General features: G+C 55.6%; 1 protein-coding gene and 2 long non-coding RNA genes across 3 annotated transcripts; 2 read left to right on the plus strand and 1 right to left on the minus strand.

Moving 5' to 3' along the window:
- The first annotated feature begins 2330 nt into the window (after nucleotides 1-2330).
- Nucleotides 2331-6961, plus strand: BHLHE40 (basic helix-loop-helix family member e40). The gene is made up of 5 exons (XM_039695291.1): nucleotides 2331-2454; nucleotides 2542-2611; nucleotides 2798-2905; nucleotides 3387-3510; nucleotides 4516-6961. The coding sequence occupies exons 1-5, from the start codon at nucleotides 2375-2377 to the stop codon at nucleotides 5373-5375; spliced, it is 1242 nt and encodes a 413-aa protein (XP_039551225.1). The 5' UTR covers nucleotides 2331-2374; the 3' UTR covers nucleotides 5376-6961.
- A 2385-nt stretch (nucleotides 6962-9346) lies between these two features.
- LOC120514010 lies at nucleotides 9347-10953 on the plus strand. Its single transcript, XR_005630396.1, has 3 exons — nucleotides 9347-9634; nucleotides 9845-10176; nucleotides 10654-10953. It is a non-coding gene; the product is annotated as an uncharacterized LOC120514010 (long non-coding RNA).
- Nucleotides 10954-19365: 8412 nt separating this feature from the next.
- On the minus strand, nucleotides 19366-20692 carry LOC120514009. The gene is made up of 3 exons (XR_005630395.1): nucleotides 20594-20692; nucleotides 20246-20400; nucleotides 19366-19597 (listed from the first exon to the last, which is right to left on the minus strand). It is a non-coding gene; the product is annotated as an uncharacterized LOC120514009 (long non-coding RNA).
- Nucleotides 20693-24701: the final 4009 nt, after the last annotated feature.

A 24701-nucleotide genomic window follows, 5' to 3' on the forward strand; every position in this document is an offset into this window, starting at 1 on the left:
GGGATTGTGTTGAGTGGGACAACCCAAGCATCTGCTTTGTGGGAGCCCCGTGTCACTGGTGCAGTGCTGTGTTCACACTGGAGGTGCTGCTGGCAGCTTCTAGAGGAGATTTTGGGCTTTTACAGACCTTGCATTTATGCCTAGCATCTTTCTGAGGCTCCAGCTTCCCTTGGGATTCTTCCTGGTAACAGCAGACACCTTTGGATGGGGGTAAGCCTTAAACAGCCCCTCTCCGTCACCCATCCAAACCTCTCTGTGCTCTCATGGAGCACTCCTGCCCTCGGATTCCTCCCGGGGTGGAGCAGCCAGGACAGTGCAGGAAATAGCAGCAGCTCAGTGCTGGAGCTCTGCTGTTCCCTTATCTCGGTAAATGCACCTTTTATCAGCTGAGCCTGCCTCTACTTGCTCAGCACTCAGCAGGGAAGTGACCACGGCCCTTCAGGAGAGCTCTGCCTTGGCAGGCACACACCAGCCATTATCATTGCTGGGCGTTGTGCAACCGCTGGCACGGGCAGGGCATGGCATGGCATGGCATGGCATGGAAGGGTCTGGGCTGGAGGGCACCTGGAATTGTCATCACTGCACCCCGCCGTGCTCAGGGACACCTTCCACTAGACTGGGTTGTTCCATGCAGCACTGCCAGGACCCAGGGGCAGCCACAGCTTCTCCGGGAGCCTGTGCCTCCAGGTTGTTCCATGCAGCACTGCCAGGGAGCCAGGGGCAGCCACAGCTTCTCCGGGAGCCTGTGCCAGGCCTGCCCACCCTCACAGGGGGAATTTCCTGCCGATCATAGAGTCACAGAATGGTTTGGCTTGGAGGTGAAAGCCCACCTCGTTCCAGCCCCTGCCAGGGATGGACACCTTTCACTGGAGAAAGTGACTGCAAGCCCCGGATACCCCCAGGAATGGGGTCCTACCACCCCATAACTGCAGCACCACCATTTCCCCAGAGCCACATTTTAGCAACTCTCACTCATTTTATTTCCCCCCCAACATTTCCAAACTTCCGCGGCTGCAGCTTTCTCTGGGTCTGTGTTGTGTGCCTGTGTTGCTTTGGGGGTGATTTTTTTTGGTTGTTTTTTTTTTTCTTTCTCCCCGATCTCGGGACGCAGCAGCAGTACCACATGGTCGGGCACGGTATGGCACAGCAGGGCACAGCAGGGCATAGTGTGTCACTGTATGGCACGGTATGGCACGGTATGACATAGCCCGGTATGACACTGTATGGCACAGCATGGTATGACACTGTATGACATGGTATGGCACAGTATGGCACAGCATGGCATGGTATGGCACAGCCCAGTATGACACTGTATGGCACAGCAGGGTATGACACTGTATGACACGGTGTGGTATGGCATGGCACGGCATGGCACGGCATGGTATGACATTGTATGACACAGTATGGCATGGTATGGCACTGTGTGACATGGTATGGCACAGCATGGCACGGTATGACACTGTATGGCACACTGTGGCACGGTATGGCACGGCACGGTATGACACTATAGCACAGGATGGTATGACACTGTATGGCACGGCATGGCACGGCACTGTATGGCACGGCACGGTATGCGGTATGACACTGTATGGCACAGCACGGTATGACACTATGGCACACTGTGGCACGGTACGGCACGGTATGGCACAGCACGGTATTACATTGTATGGCACAGCATGGCACGGCACTGTATGGCACGGCACGGTATGACATTATGGCACAGCAGAGCACAGCACGGCACGGCACGGCACGGCACGGTGTGACACTATAGCACAGGACGGTATGACACTGTATGGCACGGCATGGCACGGCATGGCACGGCATGGCACGGCATGGCACGGCATGGCACGGCATGGCACGGCATGGCACGGCATGGCACGGCATGGCACGGCATGGCACGGCATGGCACGGCATGGCACGGCATGGCACGGCATGGCACGGCACTGTATGGCACGGCACGGTATGACATTATGGCACAGCAGAGCACGGCACGGCACGGCACGGTGTGACACTATGGCACAGCACAGAACAGCACGGCACGGTGTGACACTATGGCACAGCAGAGCAGAGCACAGCACGGCACGGCTCGGCACGGCACGGCACGGCACGGCACGGTGTGACACTATGGCACAGCACAGAACAGCACGGCACGGTGTGACACTATGGCACAGCACGGCACGGCTCGGCACGGCACGGTGTGACACTATGGCACAGCAGAGCACAGCACGGCTCGGCACAGCACGGCACGGCACGGTATGACACCATGGCACGGCACAGCACGGCTCGGCCCGGCCCCAGCCGCCCCCCGCGCCGGGACACACGTGCGCGGCAGCGCCCGCAGCCCCTGCCCGCCCTGAGCCCCCCGCTGCCCGCCATGGAGCGCATCCCCAGCGCGCAGCCCCCGCCCGGCTGCCTGGGCAAGCTGCCCGCCCTGGACAGCGGAGACCTGCCGGGGTAAGCGGGGCCGGGGGGCTCGGGGGGCTCCGGGGCGGCGGCGCTGCGGGACGGGGCTAACGCGCTGCTCTCCTTTCGCCCGTGCAGGCTGGACTTCGCGCACATGTACCAGGTGTACAAGCCGCGGAGGGGCTTAAAGAGGAGCGAGGACAACAAGGTAAAGGGGGAACACGGGGGGCGATGGGGTAAACGGAGGGGTAACGGGGTAAATGGGGGGTTAACGGGGTGAAGCGAGCGGTGGCAGCGCTGCCGGGGCCGGGCTCGGCGCTGCCGGCGCGCTCGGGACGGGCGGAGCGGGGCCGGGCTGCGCTGTGCCCCGCTGACCGCTGCCCCGGCCCCCCAGGAGACCTACAAGCTGCCGCACCGGCTGATCGAGAAGAAGAGGCGCGACAGGATCAACGAGTGCATCGCGCAGCTGAAGGACCTGCTGCCCGAGCACCTCAAGCTGACGGTAGGTGCGAGCGGAGGGACGGGGCTCTGCCGCCGCTTCGCCGCCGATTTCGGGTGGCTTTTTATTTTTTTTTTATATTTTTTATATTTTTAATTTTTTTTTTTCTCCGCGGTGCCGCACGCCCCGGGCAGGCTGTAAGCGCATCCCGAACTTGCCCGGGAGCTGCGGATCGCTGCGGGATCTGCTCCCCGCACCGCTGCCGGGCGGAAGCCGTCCCCGGCCGGGCTGCCCGCTCACCGTGCCAGCAGCGGCAGGAGCGATAAATGAAACGCTTCTTTCCGGGCTGGTCCGAAAGTACCCGCAGGGCTCCGCGAGAGCCTTTCCCGTAGCCCGCTTTTGCGCTGGTTTCCCTGGAATGTTGCCGGTGGCAGTCCTGCCGGCTCGGGCTCTCCCCGTGCCCGCGGCTCCCGGGAAGGCGCCGGCGGCTCCTGCCGGCGTGGCCGAGCCGGCGGCGGGTGCCAACCTGTCCCTGTGCTCCCAGACTCTAGGTCACCTGGAGAAGGCTGTGGTTCTGGAGCTCACCTTGAAGCACGTGAAGGCGCTGACCAATCTCATCGAGCAGCAGCAGCAGAAGATCATCGCTTTGCAGAGCGGTTTGCAGGCGGGTGAGTGCTCAGCCTGAGTGTGTGTGATGGGCTTTCCCTGGGGAGCCTGAGAAATGCGCTTGTGACACCTTGTTCCCGAGAAGGGAGGAGACGGGAATTCTGGCCTTTCGTGCTGTCATTTTGTCTGGCTTTGCTTGTGAGCTTTCACAAAAAAAAAAAGATGCATTGCTCAAGACAGTCAGTGCAGAGTGCCCTGGGAGTTGTTTGAAATTAAACTGGGGTTTAAGCAGTTTTAGTTACAGCCCAGGTTTGCTGTGAGGCTCTCTCCAAAGCCATTCGATTCTCCCCATTTGTGTTTGTGAGCTTTAGATAACCCAGTCTGGTTTATTAGGTTGTTTTTCTCTGGAAATAGATATAAATCTGCTTTCTATACCCACCTTTTTAAGTTTCTTTATAACCGAGCAGGGCTGTGCTCTGCAGGCAGAGGGGACCCGGTGCTTCAGCTTATCAGCCTCAGATGCACTTCCTCCTGCTGTTTTCACATGTGGCTCTCACGTGAATCGGATACAGTAAACCCGAATTTTTCGGAGGCGCCTGTCCCTGCCCCGGCAGCCACAGGGAGTGCAGTGGAGCTGCCGGAGCAGCGAGTCCCCTGGGGCTGGCGGAGCTGCTGGCAGGGCCGGGAGCTCCCTGCCCCGAGGAGCAGGGCGAGGTGCACCCTGCCTTCCCCGGGGGTTTCCTGCAGAAGCCACAGCTTAACTCGCTCCCCTCCCCGCACTCCAGTACCTGTTGAAAGTGCATTTTAGAGTAAATAACAAAAAAGAGCAGGCAGCACTTTATGTAAAGTTGTTATGTAAAAGTGGACGGGTGGATGTTCCAATGGAACTGTCCATTTCTGGAGAAATCTGGGGATTTCTGTTCACAGAGTCCAGCTTGGCCACTGCATTCCCCTCTGGCTGTGCTGTAACTCAAGTCCAGCATCGCCTCCGGTCCGCCTCGGAGCTGGAAATGGAACTGTTTAGCATGTTGTTAATTTTTAATTCCTTTCTGTTAATGTTTCCTTAGGTGACCTGTCATCGAGAAACCTCGATTCCAGCCAGGAAATGTTTCGATCCGGTTTCCAGATGTGCGCCAAGGAAATGCTGCAATACCTGGCAAAGCACGAGAACGGCAAGGAGCTGAAGTCGTCGCAGCTGGTCAGCCACCTGCACCGCATGGCCAGCGAGGTGCTGCAGGGCGGGGCCGCCCGCAAGCCCGCCGACATCCCTCCCAAAATGCTGGACTTGAAGGAGAAGCCGGCGCCCCTGGGCGCGGCGGGCGAGGGCCACGGGAAGAACTGCGTGCCCGTGATCCAGCGGACATTCGCTCACTCCAGCGGGGAGCAGAGCGGCAGCGACACGGACACGGACAGCGGCTACGGGGGAGAGCTGGAGAAAAGCGACTCCAAACCCGAGCAGCCCTATTTCAAAAAGGATACCGACCTCAAGTACGCTGTCCAGGAGAGAATAAGCTCTATCAAGCAAGAGACTGAGGACCCGCCGGCCAAAAGGAGCAGGCTGGAGTCGCCGCAGGACGAGGGCCCTTTTGGCAGTGACATGATGGGCTCTGCCGGCGCCTTCCTGGGCCCCCACGCTCACCAGCCTCCCCTGTGCCTGCCTTTCTACCTGATCCCGCCGTCCGCCACCGCCTACCTGCCCATGCTGGAGAAGTGCTGGTACCCGGCCTCGGTGCCCGTGCTGTACCCCAGCCTGCCGGCCTCTGCCGCGGCACTGACGGGCTTCATGAACCCCGAGAAAATCTCCCCCCCTCTGCTGATGCCCCAGAGACTCCCTTCTCCTGTACCGGCCCATTCCCCCATCGACTCCTCGGCTCTGCTTCAAGCTTTGAAGCAGATTCCTCCTTTGAACTTGGAAACCAAAGACTGAGCGCAGTGTGACTGGTTCTTCTTTTTTTTTCTTTTTTTGGTTTTTTTTTTTTTTAGTTTGAGAGACTGTTTCACTTTTATATATTGGCTGGACTGAGGTGTGGGGATGAGGTTCACTGTGCGTAGGAAGCTAAATCCCCTTTTCTCTGACTCGTCAGGTAGCTTGGAGAAGGATGAAGGATGCGCCCAGGTTAGCGATTGACAACTGCTTCCAAAAGATTAAAGAAGGATTTTGTGCTTGGCCCCTTCCCTTCTTCCCTCTCCACATCTACAGAGCAACAGTTGACTCGGTCAGCTGCGAATCTGTTGCAAAGCTGTGAAGAAATATTCCATTGGGCAGGCCTGGTTTGAGGGTCTGCAAACACAAAATTCACGAATATAAAGCACGGTACTTCCCTGAGCTGCTCTGGAAGCAGCAGCCCCGCTGGCTCACCTGAGCTGGGCTGCTGTGCCAGTGTCCCCGAGTGTGGGGGTGGTGGCAATGCCACCGTGAGCACAGCAGGAGCAGGGCAGTGGCCACGGTGAGGTGGTGGCCGTGGTGGCAATGCCACCAGGAGTCCAGGAGGAGCAGGCCAGCGGTCACTGCCTGGTCCCACACAGGTCAGGCAGACCTGAGACGGGTTTCTCTCCACACCTTTGCTGATACATAGATATTTTTTTAAGAAATAAAAGGTAGCTGCTGCTTGGAGCTTTCCATGGCGTACATCTAATAAAGAAATTAACCTGCGCCCTTCCTGTAACTCGAGCTGCTGGGCCGGGCCGGGAGGAGCTGTCCCCGGGCTGGTGGCCCCGGCTCCAGCCCCTGCTCCCCCGGGAATCACCGCGGCTTCCCCGGCTCAGGCAGCGCCCTCCATCCCTGCCCTGTCGGTGCCTTTGGAGGATGCAGGGCTGGGATTTTCCGAGGAGCCGGAGCCCGGCGGGGTTTGAACATCTGGATTCCTCCTGGCACAGCTGGCTCGCGTCCCCTGCGAAGGAGAGAGGGCTCGGGTGGTGGCGCTGCTCCTGTGAGCTGCAAGGGGCTTTCTCCACCGAGGAACATCCTCTCCAGTTTAGCTTCTTTTTAATTAAAAACCCCAAACTTCACTGCTAAGGGCAGTGCTCTTTGGTGGGTTTTTTCTTACTGGTTTTGAGACCTGGTGAGCAGAATCCCTGTCTGGATCCTCATGTCGCCCTCCCATTGCACCAGCTGTTGAGATGCACTATGCTTGATTGCAGATTGTGTTCTAACGTTTATTTTGTTGTTGGTTTTTTGGGTTTTTTTGGTATACAGTTGTTGCCTTTATTTGTAAAATCCTGTTATAAATATATATATATATTATATAAATATATTAAAAGTTAAAATGTTTCAGATGTCTATTATTTGTATAACTACTTGAGCATAAAGAAGTGAGAAATATGAATGTATTCTTGTTTCTGGGTTGTCTTTTTTTTTTGAAGAGAAGAATATTCCGTTTTTCTCTCGGGAGAGGTACAGTGTTTATATTTTGGAGCCGCCTTCAAGGTGGGATATTGTACATATTTTTATCTTGAGTAAATGTTAAGTAGCTGTTTAAAAATGCTTAATAAAATAATTCTTTTCCTGTGGAAGATAAGGGTTTGCCTCCTTTGCTTTGAAATGTTTGAGCAGGGTCATTCCACATGGTCTGGTCCCACAGGGGATGGCACAGGGGGGAGCAGGAATTTGGGATGCAGGGGGGGGATGAGGGATTTTGGGGTGCAGGGAGGATGGGGGATCTTGGTGCAGGGTGGAGCAGGATTTTGGGATGCAGGGGGATGAGGGATTTTGGGGTGCAGGGAGGATGGGGGATCTTGGTGCAGGGTGGAGCAGGATTTTGGGATGCAGGGGGATGAGGGATTTTGGGGTGCAGGGAGGATGGGGGATCTCAGTGCAGGGTGGAGCAGGATTTTGGGGTGCAGGGTGGAGCAGGGCTCTCCTGCTCCCCCCCACAGCTCCTCTGCTGACGGTGCCTGAAGGAGCTCAGGGTCCCATTACCCGTGTCACCAGGGATATTTATTTATTTGAACTCCCTTGGCACCTCCAGGGATTTTTTTCCTTCCAGACTCGAGGGAGGTGCCAGGAGAGCCTGGCTGGCTTTCCTGCTCTCTCCTGATGTCACGTTGTGCTCCCCGTGTCTGGCATTTGGCTCCTGGGCCCCCAGCTCTGTGGGGAGGGGGCAGCCCCCCACCCTGGAGGATGCAGTGTCTCCAGAGGCTTTGCCCAGTTCCTGGAGGAAAATGGACTTGCTGCAAACTGGTTTCACTTCAGCACCTCCAGCCTGTGTGTGAGCAGCCCGGGCACTGCCAGGGGTGTGCCCAGCAGGTCCTGGGGCTGAGGGGTGCAAGGGTCGGGTCCTGCCTGTGCTGGAGTGATCCCTCCACCCCCACGTGTCCCCGGTGTCCCCGATTTGGGAATTCCAGCTGGCACTGTGGGTGGTGGAGCAGCCTGCTGCCTCCACTCCCAGTGCTGCAAAGTGAGCCTGAAGGTAAAGTCCTCACCCCAGCACAGCTCCCTCCCAGCAGCAAGGCTGGCTTCTGGTCTCCAGCTGAAATGACAACAGCCCCAAACCTCCCCAGAGGGAAAAGAGGGGTGAAGCAAAGGGATGGCTGGGAGGGCTCAGCTTCCCAGTGGTGCTGCCTGTGTGTGGATGGGGCACGGGCAGTTCTGAGGGGAATTTGGGATTTTCACTGTGCAGATGAATCACAAAACGTGGGGAGAGGTTTCAGTGTCCAGCTGGGCCAGCACAGCTCAGTCCTGGGCTGAGCATCTCCAGGACCCCACATGGAGAGGCTGATGCTCCTGTTAGACTGTGGTTAGAACTAAAGAAACCTTAGCTTCAGTAATGCTAGAAAAAAATGCTGCTTGGTGCAATGTGTTTGGGGTCTACACAGTCCCAGTGTTCACGTTATGTTTGCTTTAATTAGGGCTAAATATTGATTTACTGAAGCTGAGTGTAACAACCCCATTGGGGACAGCATTTGGTGCTCAGTGCAGAGGGGTCCCCAGCCTCGGGACCCCCGGGATTTCTGATCCTTTCCATGGCTCCCCTTTGGTCCTCATATTCTGACCCCCTTGTCCTGTGGTGGGACGAGCTGCAGGACTTCCAGATCCTCAGTCTCGCAGGAAAAAATTGCAAAAGAAGTGAAGAGAGAACATTCACTCAGGAAGCAAAAGATTATGATGGGCTGGGAATTCTCTCTGCCCCCCTGGCCTGGTGCCAGCAGGACTGGTGAGCTCTGTGGGAAGGAAGGAAGGAAGGAAGGAAGGATGGAAGGAAGGAAGGAAGGATGGAAGGAAGGAAGGAAGGATGGAAGGAAGGAAGGAAGGATGGAAGGAAGGAAGGAAGGATGGAAGGAAGGAAGGAAGGATGGAAGGAAGGAAGGAAGGATGGAAGGAAGGAAGGAAGGATGGAAGGAAGGAAGGAAGGATGGAAGGAAGGAAGGAAGGATGGAAGGAAGGAAGGAAGGATGGAAGGAAGGAAGGAAGGATGGAAGGAAGGAAGGAAGGATGGAAGGAAGGAAGGAAGGATGGAAGGAAGGAAGGAAGGATGGAAGGAAGGAAGGAAGGATGGAAGGAAGGAAGGAAGGATGGAAGGAAGGAAGGAAGGATGGAAGGAAGGAAGGAAGGATGGAAGGAAGGAAGGAAGGATGGAAGGAAGGAAGGAAGGAAGACCCCCGGCACGGTGCCAGCCCGGGACAGCCCGTGCCGCCGCCCCGCCGGGGTGTGCTGAGTTCCCGGGCTTGTTTTCATGGTCTCACCCAGCTCTGACCTGCCTCAAATGTTGACACAATGTCACGTTTCCGACTGCAGTCTTTCATGTGCAGCCGGAGGCTAAATACGGCTGCTGGTTCCTGGAAAAAGACGTGCCTGGCACCCTTTCAGCAGAAACCCGATCCCCATGCAGGCTTGGCACAACAGCTGAATAACACAGCAATAACTCTTTCAGCAGCATTTCAACCCATAAATAGGGCTTCCCGAGCGACTCCTTGAAGTCAGACAAGGAGGATACAATGATTTTGGGCGAAAAATTAAAAATAATTGAAGTTCGTGTGCGTGAAGAGCGGGTGGGAGGGGGCAGCGGGGTCAGGCACATCAAAGGGTGCCGTGGAGGTGCTGAGTGAGGTTTGCTGAGTGGGAGCGCACGATTGCCTCAAAAGGAAAGAAATGCTCCTGAATTTTTTACTGTCTCGGTCCTGTTTCATACCAGCCCTGTGGAGGCACAGGGAGAGCCTTCCTGAGAGCCAGGGCCTTTCCTAACCCCGGTGAGGACACACAGACACATAATTTTAGCTTTTCACCACCTGTTTGGAAAGCTCCCGTAGCTGGGCGCTGTGGGACTGGACGGTTTTTACAGGCATGTACCCCGGGAGCTGCTTATTTGCATTATGCATGGACCAGGGCCTAAAATAATCTGCAGTGACGCACATTTTTTTTTGCTGTGATTTTGTGATTTTCACCCCCCCCTTTTCCAGGACTCCGTTTTTCTGAACGTGCCGTGACTTTTGAGGACCACGCATGGTTACCCAGCCCGGGGCACTGCTGGAGCAGCTGGGGGGAGCTGTGACACACGGAGGGAGAAGTGCCCTTGTGCTCCTTGTGCTCCGCCTTGGCTTTCATCTGCAGAGCGTGTAGCTGCAAGTGCGGCGTGTTTACAAATGCAGGCATTGCAAGATCCCTTGAACTGTGTCCTAGTACAAAAGAGGCTTTGAAACGAGAAACACGTTGTCATGGCATGTTCCAGGCCAGCAGCACCAGACTGAACCAGATAATTGCTGTTTCTGCTTCAGCGTGGAAAAAGCAGCAGGTCTTGAGCAAGTCTTTTTTTCCCCCTTAGACATTCCGTGTGATGCTCGGGGTGGGAGGAGGGCTGGGAATGCCCGGGCAGCGGGGGCCGAGGCAGGCTGAGCTCGCAGGGCTGCAGGCACAATGACTCTGCTGGGCTCAGCCCTGTAACCATAGCCCGCGGGGCTGGTGACACTGACCCTGGCTGTGTGACACGGGCTGTCCGTGTTTTGTAACCCTGGCGTGCTGCCGGGGCTGGGAGATGTGGCTCTGGCTGCTCCCTGCTGTTCCAGACCTTTCCCACTGCCCTTCTGCCGGCACTGGGAGCTCTCCCGGTGCCTCCCCAGCCGGGAGAGCTGCTAATTGCAGTGGGCAATTACTGGCCCTGGGCAAGGCACCTGTACCCTGGTGCCCTCACTCCTGGGGTGTAAGACATTGAAGATAACATTTCTACCTATTTTGAAATAATTTATTTTGTAGACATGTCTCTTTCTCTCAGGTGTGTTCCTGCCCCAGGCACATCACCCTGTGGAGGCAGTATTGCCATCACAGGGCCTTTGGGGATGGCCAGACAGGAAAGCTCTGCATGGGAAGGGTTTTTCACCACATGTGCCGTGTTAAAACTGCAAACGGAGCAGGCTGGGTGATACCACACAGCTGATGGAATCAGGAATGCCTGGAAATAAAAGGCAGCTCCCCCAGCTCCTCCTGTGCTTGTGGCTGTCCTGGGCTGGTGGGAGCTGGCTGGGCTCTGTCCTGGGCTGCCTGTTCCTGGCATCCAGCTCTGCACCCACACAGAGGCAGGCCAGGCTAAGCAGGTGGGTGTTTGCTGTGGGATGGACCCTGCTCAGCCCTGCCCTGTCCATGTCCATGGGGTGACAGTGCTGGTGGGAAAGGGTTGGCTTGCCATTACAGCCCTGGACTGGCCCCCAGTGCTGCCCTTTACCTCCTCTCTGCCCTCTGCTCCTTATTCCAGCCCCAGGAGGGCTCCCACGTTGTTGTTTTCTCAGCCCAAGGATGATGGCCACGCTCTGTGGCTGCCAGAGCTGTCGCACCAGAGGAATAATGAGTTTCTCTCTGGAGCACAGCTTTATCCTCAGCACAGCAGCACTCCCTCCTCCTGTGGCTCTCCGGTCGCCTCCGTGCCGTGGCAGCGAGAGAAAAGGCCGAGCTCTAGCCTGCTTTGAAAGCACTGATGAATATGCAAACTATCAGGGCTGAAACATTGCTTATCCACATCACGGGGTGTGCACGGAGCTCGTGCTTGTGCTGCTGCCTGAGGATGTGGACACCACCAGAGTGCAGCTGAGCAGCTTAGGGAAGATTTAACTCTTATTTCTATTCTCGACACTGAATCATTAGTAAGGTTGTGGCCGTGCTGGGGGCCTTTCCCCTTTCCCAGTGCCCTTCTCCTGCTGTGGCAGGGACCTGCTGCTGGGGTTTGACTGCACCTATTGATCGGGATAAAGCTCCAGCCCAAATGGAAGCAGCCACTGATGATTATCTCGTGGTATTAGTGCACGTATTGTGAAACTGGTGTGATTTGAGATGAAATGCGACCTATGGGCATAGGCAACACGTTCTAATGTATTCAGAAATGCCGGGGCTGGCGAGCTATTGCTGCTGGTGCCACACTGATTAAAGCCCAGCTCGCTCTGCTCCCGTTGAAATCAGTGGGAGGTCTGTCACTGCCTTCCGTGAGTGCTGGACTGGATCCAGGCTGCACTTCATGGGATGCATTATTCCACAGGATTAGAGAGGCACAGGGAGTGGGATTCCTCTCCCTCTCTGATCTCTGTGCTTGGATGTTTGCCTTGGAGCTGGCTGGGACATGAAGCACCGGGCCTGGTTTTGGTGTCAGCCCGAGGAGAGGAGTGGTGTTTGCTCCCAAAGGCCACCAGGGCTGGGGTGCTGCTCTGGAAACGTGAGGGACAGGCAGCCCCCTGTGATCCAGAACTGGTGGTGTGGGCACACAGGAGGCAGGGCTCTCATCAGCACTGCCCGTACCAAGTGTTTGACCCACCAGGGCCGGAGTCCTGGCTCAGGAATGAGAAGCCCAGTGTCCCCAGAGGGGCCCTGCTCTGCACACTGCTCAGGACGTGGCTGGGGAGGGTTTTCTCAGGACGCAGATTTCAGACAAAGGAGGTGCCAGTTCCCCAGGGCTGGATTCCCCCGTGGCATGGGAGGCTGCTCGGGCACCTCTGACAGCCCATCCCATCCCAGCCCTGCCACCCCAGCCCCTGGCTGAGCCTTGGCGTGGAGGATGACTCAGGGCCCCGTGGAGGGAGGGGGTGGCACTGACCCCCCCAGCGCTGCTGGGGAACTGAAGCAATCTGTTTATCATGGAAAAACTGCTCTTTGCAGCAATTCAAATGGAAACTTCCCAGAATGAGTGTTGCAGAGCTTTCCCCTTGAATCACCGGGCCTCCCAAGGGCCGCTCTCGAAGGCGATGCCCTCGGGAGAGCTGTCACCGTGCCTGGCGCTCCCTCCCGGCAGCACGAGCCCCTCCTCGGGCCCGCTCCCATGGCAGCACTGCCCTTCCCCAGGCGGAGCAGGCACCACCACACCCGGTGTCCAGGAGCTCTGCGGTGGTGGCACCTCGCAGCCTGGGGACCCGCCCGGGGTGGCACCTCTGCCATCCCGCGGGGCCGTTTGCCTCTTTCCCTTCCCTCTGGCTGCCCGTCACCTTTTCCGTGGCTGAAACGAGCGTCCAAAGGTCACGGGGAGCTCACGGGGCAGGGTGAATAAGGAGTGGGTGATGCCTGAGGTTCCCGAGGCTGCCTTGCGCCCTGTGCCAGCCCGGTGCTGCGGGGGCACGGAGCCCGTGTGCCGCCCCCCGTGCCGTGCCCAGGGATGCTCCAGGCAGGGATGCTCCAGGCACTGGTTCTTGCGAGCTGTGTGCCAGCCCTGAGCTGGCAGGGCCGGCCCTCGCAGCACCGGCAGGGATGCTGGGGCACCCCGCTCACCCCGCTGGCACCGCGGGGCCAAGCTGCCGGCGATTTTTATACGCAGCACCGGGAGGGATGCGAGGGGCAGGAGGGACAGCAGGCTGGGGCACCCCGCTCACCCCGCTGGCACCGCGGGGCCAAGCTGCCGGCGATTTTTATACATTTATTCCTGCCGGCCCCGCGGTGCCTGTCCCCATAGTAACAGAGCAGGCTGGCGCTGCAGCGCTCGGCGACATCCCTGTCCCCAGGGGAAGCCGGGGCCCTGCGTGCCCGTGTCCCCAGCTCCATGTGCAGCAGCCCGGGAACAGCTCTGCTGGCTGTGCCAGGCTCCCAGCGCGTCCCGCAGCCCCGGGAAAGCCGAGAAGTGCTGGCTGTGGGGGCAGCAAGGGCCGTGCTGGGCTGGGGGCTGGCTCGGGGGCACTCGCTGTCCCCAGCGAGGCAGCAGCAGCCGGGATGTGCCGCACGTGTGAGGAGCTGCTGCTGCGGCCGGGACAGCGACCACAGAGGGGTTTTCCGGGCTGCAGCGAGCACCTGGGCACTCGAGGTCAGGAGGCAGCTGCAGCGCCAGGGTTTGAACCCAGCAGCCAGGCAAAGGTGTTTTGAAGGAGACCGGCAAGGCAGAGATCCGTGCTCAGATGCTGGAGCCGCTCGGAAGATGAGTCAAAGGATTCCTGAAGCAATTAGAGCTGCGAGGTGCAGCAGCAACAGCACATCCACCGTCAGCAGCTCTGCCAGGCGCCCTCGGCCAGCTGCTCGTGCTTTCCCTCTAATAAGGCACATTAGGCAATTTCCCATTTAAAATGTTTATGGGAATATATAAATATTCGCTTATACAGAACTTGCCTGGCCCTTTGTGGCAGAGAGTGACTTGAATTGTTATCAATCCATCGAGACAGCCTGAGGAGGAGCCTTCAGCGAGGTGGGGTGGGTGTCTCAGAGCCCCTGGGCACTGAGTCCTCCTGGTGCCAGCGTGGGACACCTCGTTCCGAGGGACAAAGTGCCCCACGGAGCAGGACAGGGCCCCCACGGGCTGTGCCACGTCCCTGGTGCCCAGGCACAGGCAGCGTGGGCAGGGTTTTCCCTCCTGTGATTTCCCGATGGCCGCAGGAAGAGCTTGCACAGACCCGATCTGGATTTAATCAAAGGAATTTTTTCTTTTTCATTTGCTGTCTTATGTGCTGACCACCAAACCACATCCTTCGAGCTTGAGCCCAGCACAGTGAAACAAAAACTAGGCCAGGGCTTTTTGCTGTGTTTTTTTTTCTTTTTTTTTTCCTTTAGTGCATCAGTTGGGTGCAAAGCTGGCACACACCTCTCCTCCAGCCCCTCTGCTCCCACACAGCCCCTTCCCAGGGCAGCCTGGCATTTCCACCCCCCCTGAGCCAGGCACTTGCAGCTCCACGTGAAACCTGGGAACTATCCAGATTATGTGCACTGAGCACAGCGGCAGTGGGAAGCAAATACAGAGGAATAATGAGTAATGACGTGCTGGCAGACCACGGCGGGACCTAATAAGGCACAAGGTGGGGACTGTCCTTGGCTCTGACTTGGCTGGTGCAGCCTGACTCTGGGGTCACAGCAAAGCAGAGGGGCCCTGGTGCTGGTGGGAGCAGTGGCTGTGCTGTGACACCGTCCCTGGCAGCATCCCACAGCATCCAGGGGCGAGGTGCCTGCGCAGGGAAGTTCTCACGTTCACAGAACAGAGAGCAGCTTTATTGTTGTATTTTGCAAACCAAAACCAGCCGGGAGTTTCTGAAGCGTCTGCCATCCCCGCAGAGAGCTGTTTAGTCATGCCTGGTGTGTGTGCATGTGAGACAGCGAGGGGAGGGAGGCTCGAGGACTTTGCAAAGATTAAAGATTTATGCTGACCCTTGAATCTGATCCAAGGCTACTAATCTGCCCTGATCCTATCATCTGCTCAGGGTGGATCTATTTCACTTTCCTTTATGGTACTCCTGACTCATTCCACTCCCACTCCAGGCCAGTCCAGTGGGAATGGGAAGCGCTACCACATATTTGTTTGGGTTTGCATTTAAAGCTCTGGACCTGTAGTGGGTGCAGCTCATAAAGGAAACCCGTGTGGATAAGATATGGGTGAGCTGAATGCTTGGAAACCACTCCCAAACGCAAGCTGAAGTGGTTTGAAATCAAGGTGGAGTGATGTACTGAAGGCACAATACTTGGCAGCTACGCCCAGCGTGTGAGAAAGGCATTTAAATGCAAGGAGGTGAGGTAGGCAGGGCACCCCGCGGGACAGCCCGTGCCTTGCAGGGTGGGCAGTGCCAGGGAGCTGTGCCCACCCCTCTGTCTGCCCACCTGCCCCCTCTGGCTCTGTGTTCTGCACCCCGGTGAGCCCCATGTGCCAGGGGTTCTGCTCTGCCCTGGCACTGCTCCCCTGGGAAAGGCCTTGTCCTGCTCCATCACCCTGCACTGAAAGGCTGCTGGGGCTTTAGTGCCAGAAACAAGGTGTGGAGCAGAATACAGACCTGATTTTTCGGAGGGCACAATAAATCTCCTCTGCCTTCACAATAAAAAATAGCGTGGCAGAAAGAGAAATAGGAGCTTTCCACCCCTCGGCTCTTCTCTGCTGCAGCCACACGTGTCTGGAGGGAGGCTGGGGATGCCACAGCAGCCTGGCCTGCGTGCCAGCTGGGCTGGGGAGGGTGACACCCACCGGGCAGCCCCGGAGCCGCGGCAGACGGATCAGCCCTCCGGGCCTGGCCCGTGGCTGGGCTGACCAGGAGATGCAGCGTGCTGTATCCTATTTCAGATCCCCTGGGACATCCTGTTCTCCTGATAACTGATGATATGTAAATATAGCAAATGCAAAGCCAGGCACTTTCCTAGGGTGCCCAGCCCTGGCTGCTTATAGAACAGGGCCGAGCCCAGCGGCGCGCTCGGAAACGCCCAGCTGCGACTGCGACACGGGCACCAGGCTTTATTTTTAGTTTAAAACCAAGTTCCTGTTTGTAAGGCCAGAAGGGTTACAGGAAGAAAAATTATGAAGTGGGATCATTTACTGCTATTTTCTTTTCACGTGTCCTTCCTTCCTTCCTCCCTCCTGAGAAATGGGATGTAGCACATCGCTATTCCAGGCTGTGATGTTCGCTGGTTCCTGCTCCTTCTGAAGAGGCCCTTTAAGCCTTGTGTAACAAAAGGCTGTGTCCTCCCAGCCCCGCCGATCACCCCTGGTTTGGGAGGCCCTTATCTCATGGACATGAAGGCCTCTCTGACTCGCACCTCCTTTTTCTCTCGGCGGAGTTTTGGGCAGGTGGGGTGACAGGCAGGGCATGGGCATCCCTCCCTGGCTCATCCATCCTTCCCCACGCCGCTGAGCAGCCCCAGCAGCCACGGGATTGAGGGAAACAATGGGAACTATTCGGTCAGGTCAGCCAAAGGAGGCTCTTTAATGAGCAAAGCCGAGCACTAATTGGTCTGGTGTGCAGCCCCCTGCCCACTGCGGCTCTCCTTCAGGCGGGGTCACCGTGCGGGGGCAGCCGCAGGGATGAAGTCTGGTGCGCAGCCCCCTGCCCGTGCCCGCGGCTGCGGCTCTCCTTCAGGCGGGGTCACCGTGCGGGGGCAGCCGCAGGGATGAGTTTGGCAGGTGCCCGTGTGTTTTTCTCCTTCCCGTGCCCTGTTAGGGAAAGGTAATCCCGAGCTGACAGGAGGGAGACTGCGGGCTGCTGACGGGAATTCCCAGCTGAGAGGTTCTGAGAGCGGTGGGAGCTTTGGCGTATGGATTAGGTTGCTTATATATACACTATAGTGTGAAGGAAAGGGGCGGTTTTGCTAATTCCCTTGCACTTTGGTTTAATAAAGCAGGATTTGTCTGCTGGGAAAGCGTAACAGTGGGATTTAAGCTGTGTGAGTCTCATGACTGGTGCTCGCCTGGCTGGGTGGGAAGCAGGGAAGCATTGGTTGCATTCTGCCTCTCCTGTGTTCTCATGTTTTTAAACATGATTTGAGTGCCCACAGCTTCGGATGAGCTTTATTTGGGATGAGGTTTATTTAAAAAATCCATATGCAGATGCTTGCACTAAATTCTGTTTTCCAGAACTGTGGTGCCCTGTGTCTTGGGAGAACCAGGACTGCTCGGTTTGTCAGATCCTTGTGACAAAGACTCACCTAAACTGAGAAGGGGTAAAGAGGGGGTGGCCAGGACACAGGGGGAGAAGGGGCAAGTTAGTATCTGGTACAGCCTCTGTAAGCAAATGAGAGCCTTCTGCTTCTGGTTTTAATGAGAAAGGCCCCAATGGAAATTTTAGATCTGGATCTGCATCAAATCCTCAGAGTTCAGGCAGTTTAGAGCGAGGACTTTGGTCCATTCCATCACTCATCAGAGCTGTCTGCAAAATTCGCATCCCAATACTTTTTTCCAATCATAAATTCTGCCAAAGATGCGTGCTTGGATGTGAAATATTTTTCTTCTTTTTCATCCCTTTTGCTAATTTAATTCCCAGATCTAAACCAAGTTTTCCATCTCAGACTTCCAGGAGCTGGGATGCCTTGTTTGCAGTTGGGAAGCTTTGCTGTGCCCTGTGTGCTGTGGGGGGCTTGGAAAGGTTCACCTGCCTGCAGGTGACCAAGGGAAGGGGAGGCCTTGGGGTCAGGCTGCTTTATTGCCAAAGTTTTGGGATGTGCTAGGGAGCAAATCATTACAGTGCTCCAGGCCTTCTGTCCCTTATTATTGAGAGGATAAAATCCAAACCGACTTTGGGATATGCACAAATGTGCTCCTGATGAGGGCCCTGAGCAACCAGGCAGATTTTCTGAGCAGCCTTGAAGCAGCAAGGCACAGCAGCCACATGCTGGGCTCTCCCTTATTCTTATTCTTTTCTGTTTTCTTGGGTGTACAATAAGAGCTAATCAAAGTGATGCTCTCCAGCAGGCTTTTGTGTATGGCATTACAGCAAAATCCTAAACTCCCCTTCCTGCTCATGCATACAAAGCAGGAGGAACTAGGATGGCTGCAGTCTATTTTCAGATGATTTAACCAAGGAGAAAATAACTGGATGGCTGGAAGAGGAGCATTTGATGGAAGTAACCTTGAAGCACAGCTCTGACATGGTGGCATGAGGTGCCCAGCTCCCTGCGATGGCCCCGCTCCATGAAATGCCAGCAGGGAACGTGGCTTCCAGAGATGACAGAGGACAATGCAGAGAGGCAGAGCACCCAAAATCCAGTGCAAGGGAGGCTGGGCGCTCCCTTCTGCTCTGGGTCCAGCATGGCATACAGGAAGGTTCCCTGCCCAGGTCAGACTCTCAGCAGGTGCTGAGGCAGCAGGTCCTGTGCTTGGCTGCAGGTCCTGCAGCTGCCTGGGCCATGGGAGGCTCTTGGTGCCCCCAGATGTGCTGCTGCTTCCCCCAAAGGAGGCAAAAGAGGCAAAGGCACCAGCTGGGGTTTGCCCCTCACAGCTGGAGAGGGCTGGGTGCTCCTTCAGCACGAGGTGAGGGTGTGGTGACACCTGTGGCACCTCTGGGGACAGCTCCCGGAGATGCTCCTGCCAGGCAGGCTGTGACACCTCTGGGGACAGCTCCCGGAGATGCTCCTGCCAGGCAGGCTGTGACACCTCTGGGGACAGCTCCCGGAGATGCTCCTGCCAGGCAGGCTGGGGCACCTCTGGGGACAGCTCCCGGAGATGCTCCTGCCAGCCAGGCTGGGGCTCACACGGGATTGGCTTTGCTGTTCCTGCTGTCCATCCCTCGGGAACAGCTCACTGCCGGTAACATCCCTCACTTTGGATAGTTCCAAAAAAATAGAGAGGAAGATTTGCTGGGCCCTGCGGTGCCCGTGTGCCAGGAGAGGCTGGGTGTGGTGCTGGCACTGCCAGGCCAGGGGCTGTGCTGTGCGGGGAGCCCAGCCAGGGGAGGGTGAGGCTGAGGATGAAGGTGAGGACACAGCTAAACGCTTCAGGGAAGGAGGACGGCTTTGGTGAGGCTGCATCCCCCTCTGCTGGAAAATCCAAGCAAAGGCAGCAGAGCCGCTGGCCGAGGAGCAAACTTGAGGGGAAAAAAGGAAATGAATGTGCAAGGTACACAAGTGAGGCCCGGGTTCCCTGGGAATTCCCTGCGACTGCAGAGAGAGGCTCCCGTTTGTCCTCAGAGCCCTCAGATTCCCCAGATCCAAGAGCTTCTCCCTCCCTCCACAAGGGAGGATCCTGACCTGGGAGGCACCCACAGTCTCTAAGACATTTTATAATCTTTTTATATTATTACATTTTACATAATTTATATTATTAAATGAAGATATTGTCTATTTTGTAAATATTATCCAGTCTGGGCTCTGCTGGGGTTCATCCCGTGCCTGTCATAATGAGAGCTCCTGCTGGGGACAGCCAGACCCTCCGCAGAAATTGGGACACATCACATTTGTGCCAGGCACAGTCCCACCTCCCGGGATGGGAAGGGATGAGTGAGGCAGGGGCAGCACCTGTGCTGTGCCTCAGGCTGGTCCTGCTGATGTGGCAGCGTCTCACAGCAGGCAGAGACTCCTGACTGGAACAAACAGAATTGCACAGACAGGCTCAGGGCTGTGCTGCTGGTTCAGAGCTGCTCCACAGCCCAGCTGACGCCCAGGGTGTGCCAGGGGCCGCGGCTGATGGGCACGAGCTGCAGAACACTTGGTGGGACTGAAACACACAGGGCAGCCCGGGCTGTGGGCACTGGGGTTTGTCAGGAGAGGGGCTGCAGCACTCTTTGGATAGTGCCTGGCAGCTGGAGGGAGCTCTGCCTCAGAGCAGAGGCTGCAGAAATGCCTCCCCTGGCCTGGCACCATGTGCGTGGTCCTGGGTGGGCAGCTCAGGGCTCAGACTGACCAAGGAGTCCCTGCTGTGGCCCTCCCGAGGTGCTGAACCTGCTCATGCAGGGGTCTGTGCAGAGCTGGAGCCCGGGGCTCTGTGCCTGCCTTTCAGAGCCTCACTCGGAGACTGTTTGTGCTTAGGATGGAAGAATGGGCTTGTTTCCTTGTAGGTTTAAAATCTAAATTACAGAAAGGGTGAAATGCGGTGACTGGGCTGGCCAAGGCCCTGACTGTGCACTAAATCTGCAAGCGTGGGCCTGGCTTTTGTGCAGGGGGCTCTGCAAGTGCCAAGGTCACTGCTAATAAATCTGACTGCAGGACCAGGAGAATTTTATTTAACTTACTGCTAACAGCAGGCTCCTTTTTAACCACCTTTTTTTCCCCCTCTGCTCCCTTCTGCTGATTCATGCTCCTGCTCCTTCAGCACTGGGAGATGCCAGCATTCCTAAAGGTCATCACTTGCATGCAGCAGCTCATGCTGGGGAGTGTTTGCCAGCACCTACGAAATCGAAATGCTAAAGCGACTGCCATCATTTATATTTTCCCTGGCAGTGACAGCCACTTGCACAGCTTGCCAGCCGCCAAGCTGCCACGTTTCCAGGCTCGGGGACTCCTCCAAGGTGAGGGAGGTGTGTGAAAAGCGATGCCTCCCAGTGAACCTGACACCAGGTCACCTTGAGACAGATTCTCACCTGGGCTCACCTGCGGGCAGTCCTCCTGGAGAAACCTCAGCGTGCAAGCGTGCTCCCCTCTGACTTGCACCCCGGCTGCTCTGCGGGGCTGGGATCCCGTGACTCTGGGAAATGGGATCCTGCTGCTCACGTCAGCTTTCACGCAGGACTCACACTGCTGCCTGCCCCTGGGGAAGCAGGGCTGCCCTCCTCCCTCCCTTCTCCCTCTTTCCTCCCCACTGGGGAGAGGTCTCGGTGCTCTCCTGGGCTGCAGAAAGAGGCAGGATTTTGTGCCGTGCTGGCAGCGTGCAAACATCTCTGAGGAAATAAGTTACGGTTTAATTTTCATGGTGTCTCGCTCCTTGTGGCAAAGGAATACTTCTGGTTTAGCTCAAGCAGTAACAGCACAACTGACACGTTTATTTTTTCAGGAAAGAAGCGAGGAAGACAGAGAAATCCTTCCTTTGGCTCCTCGGGTTATTTAATGGCTGTTTATGCTGTGGCAGTACCAAAAACGCTGTGTAAAATGACAGGAGTTACGGGCTGTGGCAGGTTTGGGAGCCAGTTATTTAATGTCCATCTCTTTAGACTAATCTTGCCCTTTCCTTCAAGAGGCTGTAACATAAGACGACACATATCTTGTATCTGCTATCATCTGCCTCCGTTTCTTTTGATATCATTTTCAGTGGGCCTTGAAAGAGCAGAGCTGGAAAGAGCCCCCAGCTGCCTGCTGGCACTGCAGAGCCAGGCTCCTGTTTGTCCTCAGATTCCCCAGATCCAAGAGCTTCTCCCTCCCTCCCTCCCTGACCTGGGAGGCACCCACAGTCTCTAAGACATTTTATATTATTGCATTTTACATAATTTATATTATGAAATTAAAATATTATATATTTTATAAATATTCTATATTTACAAATAACATAATAACCATTATATTAATGGTTATATTATACATTATATTAAATATACACAATATAAATATATTAAAATATATGTTATATTAAATATATTATATTAAATACATACAATATAAATATATTATATTAAAGTATATGTTATATTAAATATATATTATATTAAATATATATTATATTAAATATATATTATATTAAATATATACAATATAAATATAATATACACATTATAAAATTAAAAATTACATAATTTTGTAACATTTTAAAACCCAGCTGAATCCCTGGGAGAAAACCAGCATCCAAAGGAGCTAGGGCACTAGCAGGGCGTGTGTGTTTGCCTCCTCAGAGCACGGACTGTGAACAGGCAGGAGAGCAGAATCTCAGAGCAGTATTGTCGCTTTATTTTGGCTGCAGCTTCTTGCTCGGCAGCAGGGGAGGTGCCACACAGCAGGCGTCTGTAACTCATCAAATCAATTAGCTGCTTTGTCTGCGGGAGGAGTCGTCAGCCAAAGACAAATTAAAGGAACGTCCAGTAAGATTTCCTATTCTGAGAGGAGCTGTCCTATTTTCTCATACTAACGACGGGCTCCGAAATCTGTGCACAACTTAGCTCGTTATTAGAACTAATTGGTGCCAGGCATTCCATCCTCTCTGATAGGGCTAACCATGGGGATGAAATTTTCTGAGTTAATGAACCAGAGAATGGATTAAGAACTTTCAAAGTGCAGTTCATATCTCCGCTTAATTGGAAGCAGGATATTAGTTGGCTTTTTTTTATGTGTACAAAGGAAAGCCGTGTTTGGGGTGGAAAGGCACATGCACAAATGCCTTCCCTGCCTCTGGGGAGCTGGGAATTCCTAATTTCAGTGTGGCAGAGCCTTCCCCAGCCCCGAGAGCCCGAGGAGGGATGGAAATGGCATTTATTCTGTGTGCAGCAATCCCTGCTCCTCCTGGGCAAGGCCCCAGGGGCAGAGACCAATTAGTGGAGCTCTCCTGAGGGCAGGGAGCTGGGCTGGGCTGGGCATCCTCCTGATCAGGGCCACATCCCCAAAACCCCCTGCCCCAGTGCACTCTTGGGTGTTTTCATACCATCCCATTCTGATTGTTGTTTTACGCCTGTTTTACGCTGTTCTGAGGAGTAGGCTTGTGACACCCATTTTTTTCTTTTTTTTCCTGTGTGATTTAGAACTTTTCCTTCTGCCAGCAGTGAAGGAGAATCCTCTGCAGGAATCCCAGGCACAGCATGTAATCTGTGGTTCGTATCCAGCAGCCCAATCCATTCTTCACATGTTTTCTTAGCTCTCTAATATTTGAAACATAATTTGAGAGCCACTGCAGCCAGGTGCACAACAGTAGCTCTTTTCCAACCTGTTGGCAACCAACAAATCCTGCTTTATATCCATTAATTGCCCTTAATTTGAGTCATGAAAGTTTTACTGCAACATCATAAGAAATCCTGAGGAAAAAGACTGTGCTTCAGGGGAACAGAAAATATTCCTCCAGCATCCTGTAGGTTCCTTGTGTTTTTGGGGTGTTTTTGGTTTGGTTTTTTTTTTTTTTTTTTTTTTTTCTGCTACATCTCCATTTGTTCCTGCCTGGCCTCACAGTGCACAAGCCACTGTGTGACTCCCCAGAGAACTGGAGCCACAACATTTGTGAATTTGGGCTTACTTTGACTGGGAATTGAAAAAAACCCCAGTTACAGTGACAAGAAGCCTGGTAAATCACCCCAAAGTCCAGGCAATGCATGCTACTCCTTCAACTCCACTTGGAAGTGCTTCCTGCTGGAAACTAAAGTGACCTCAATCAGTTGTGATAAATGCACCTATGGAGTGGTTTGGTCAGTGTTATCTGCTTAAATAATACTTATCTACTCATAGTTTATTGCGCTCAAGCAGAAAGTCAGTTTATCAAAGTCCATGCAAAAGGCAGGAACTTCTGGAGAGCATCTGGTTGTGTGAGGGTAACTGGGAATAACGAGGTCAAGTGGGCTGTCCCTTCGCCTTTGGAAGTTATTTGAGCTTACAAAAGATTTTATATTTCACTTGCTTAACACGTACTTGGGCTAACTGGAAATGTTGCAGTTGAAGTTCTTTAATCCTTATTCCTCTGCAAGCTGGGACTGGATTTGTGGGTGGCCCTGAGGGCAGCGATGGCACATGAAGGGTGAGGCTGGCACCCTTCACCCATCCCACCGCCGCGGGCAAGGAGGAGAGGGCACCGATGGAATCTGTGCTCAGGTTTGAGGGGAATTTCTTCATGGAAAGGTGCTCAGGTGCTGGAGGGGCTGCCCAGGGTGGTGGAGGAGTCCCCATCCCTGGAGGTGTCCGAGGAATGACTGGCCATGGTGACATGGTCTGGGTGACAGGGTGGACTCCATGACCTCGGGGGTCTTCCCCAACCGGAGGGAGCCTGTGATGGAGAGGGCAGGGCAGAGCCTGCTCCATGGCGGGCTCAGGGGTGTCACCACTGCCTGCCCCGCTCCATGGCGGCTCCGGGGACACAGCCCGCCTCACACAGCCAACATGGCGGGCTCAGGGGTGTCACCACTGCCTGCCCCGCTCCATGGCGGCTCCGGGGACACAGCCCGCCTCACACAGCCAACATGGCGGGCTCAGGGGTGTCACCACTGCCTGCCCTGCTCCATGGCAGCCCAGGGCGACACAGCCCTCCTCACCACAGCCAACATGGCGAGATGAGGGGGGACACACAGCCCTCCTCACCACACCCAACATGGTGGGATCAGGGGTGTCACCACTGCCTGTCCTGCTCCATGGCAGCCCAGGGGGACACAGTCCTCCTCACCACCCAACATGGCGGCTCAGGGGGACACAGCCCTCCTCACCACCTAACATGGTGGGATCGGGGTGTCACCACTGCCTGCCCCGCTCCATGGCGGCTCAGGGGGACACAGCCCTCCTCACCACCCAACATGGCGGGATGAGGTGGGACAGACATCACCACACCCAACATGGCGGCTCAGGGGGACACAGCCCTCCTCACCACACCCACCATGGTGGGCTCAAGGGTGTCACCACTGCCCCCCCTGCTCCATGATGGGCTCAGGGATGTCACCCCCTCCTCACCACGGCTGGATCGGAGGTGTCACGCCCTCCTCACCACACCCAACATGGCGGCCCCGCCCCGCCCTCTCCCGCCGCGGGTCCTCCGGCCGGCAGGGGGCGCTGCGCGGCGGGGCGGGGCCGGCCGGGCCG

Source organism: Passer montanus, unplaced genomic scaffold (genome assembly GCF_014805655.1).
Source record: "Passer montanus isolate IOZ18808 unplaced genomic scaffold, ASM1480565v1 scaffold9, whole genome shotgun sequence".
NCBI lineage: Eukaryota > Metazoa > Chordata > Aves > Passeriformes > Passeridae > Passer > Passer montanus.

Bases quoted from the DNA above. Each gene is read 5' to 3' on its own strand.
- BHLHE40 (XM_039695291.1), top strand. From the start codon at position 2,375: ATGGAGCGCATCCCCAGCGCGCAGCCCCCGCCCGGCTGCCTGGGCAAG. The intron at 2,455-2,541 runs GTAAGCGGGGCC...TCGCCCGTGCAG, and splicing joins GACAGCGGAGACCTGCCGGG to GCTGGACTTCGCGCACATGT. The intron at 3,511-4,515 runs GTGAGTGCTCAG...ATGTTTCCTTAG, and splicing joins GCAGAGCGGTTTGCAGGCGG to GTGACCTGTCATCGAGAAAC.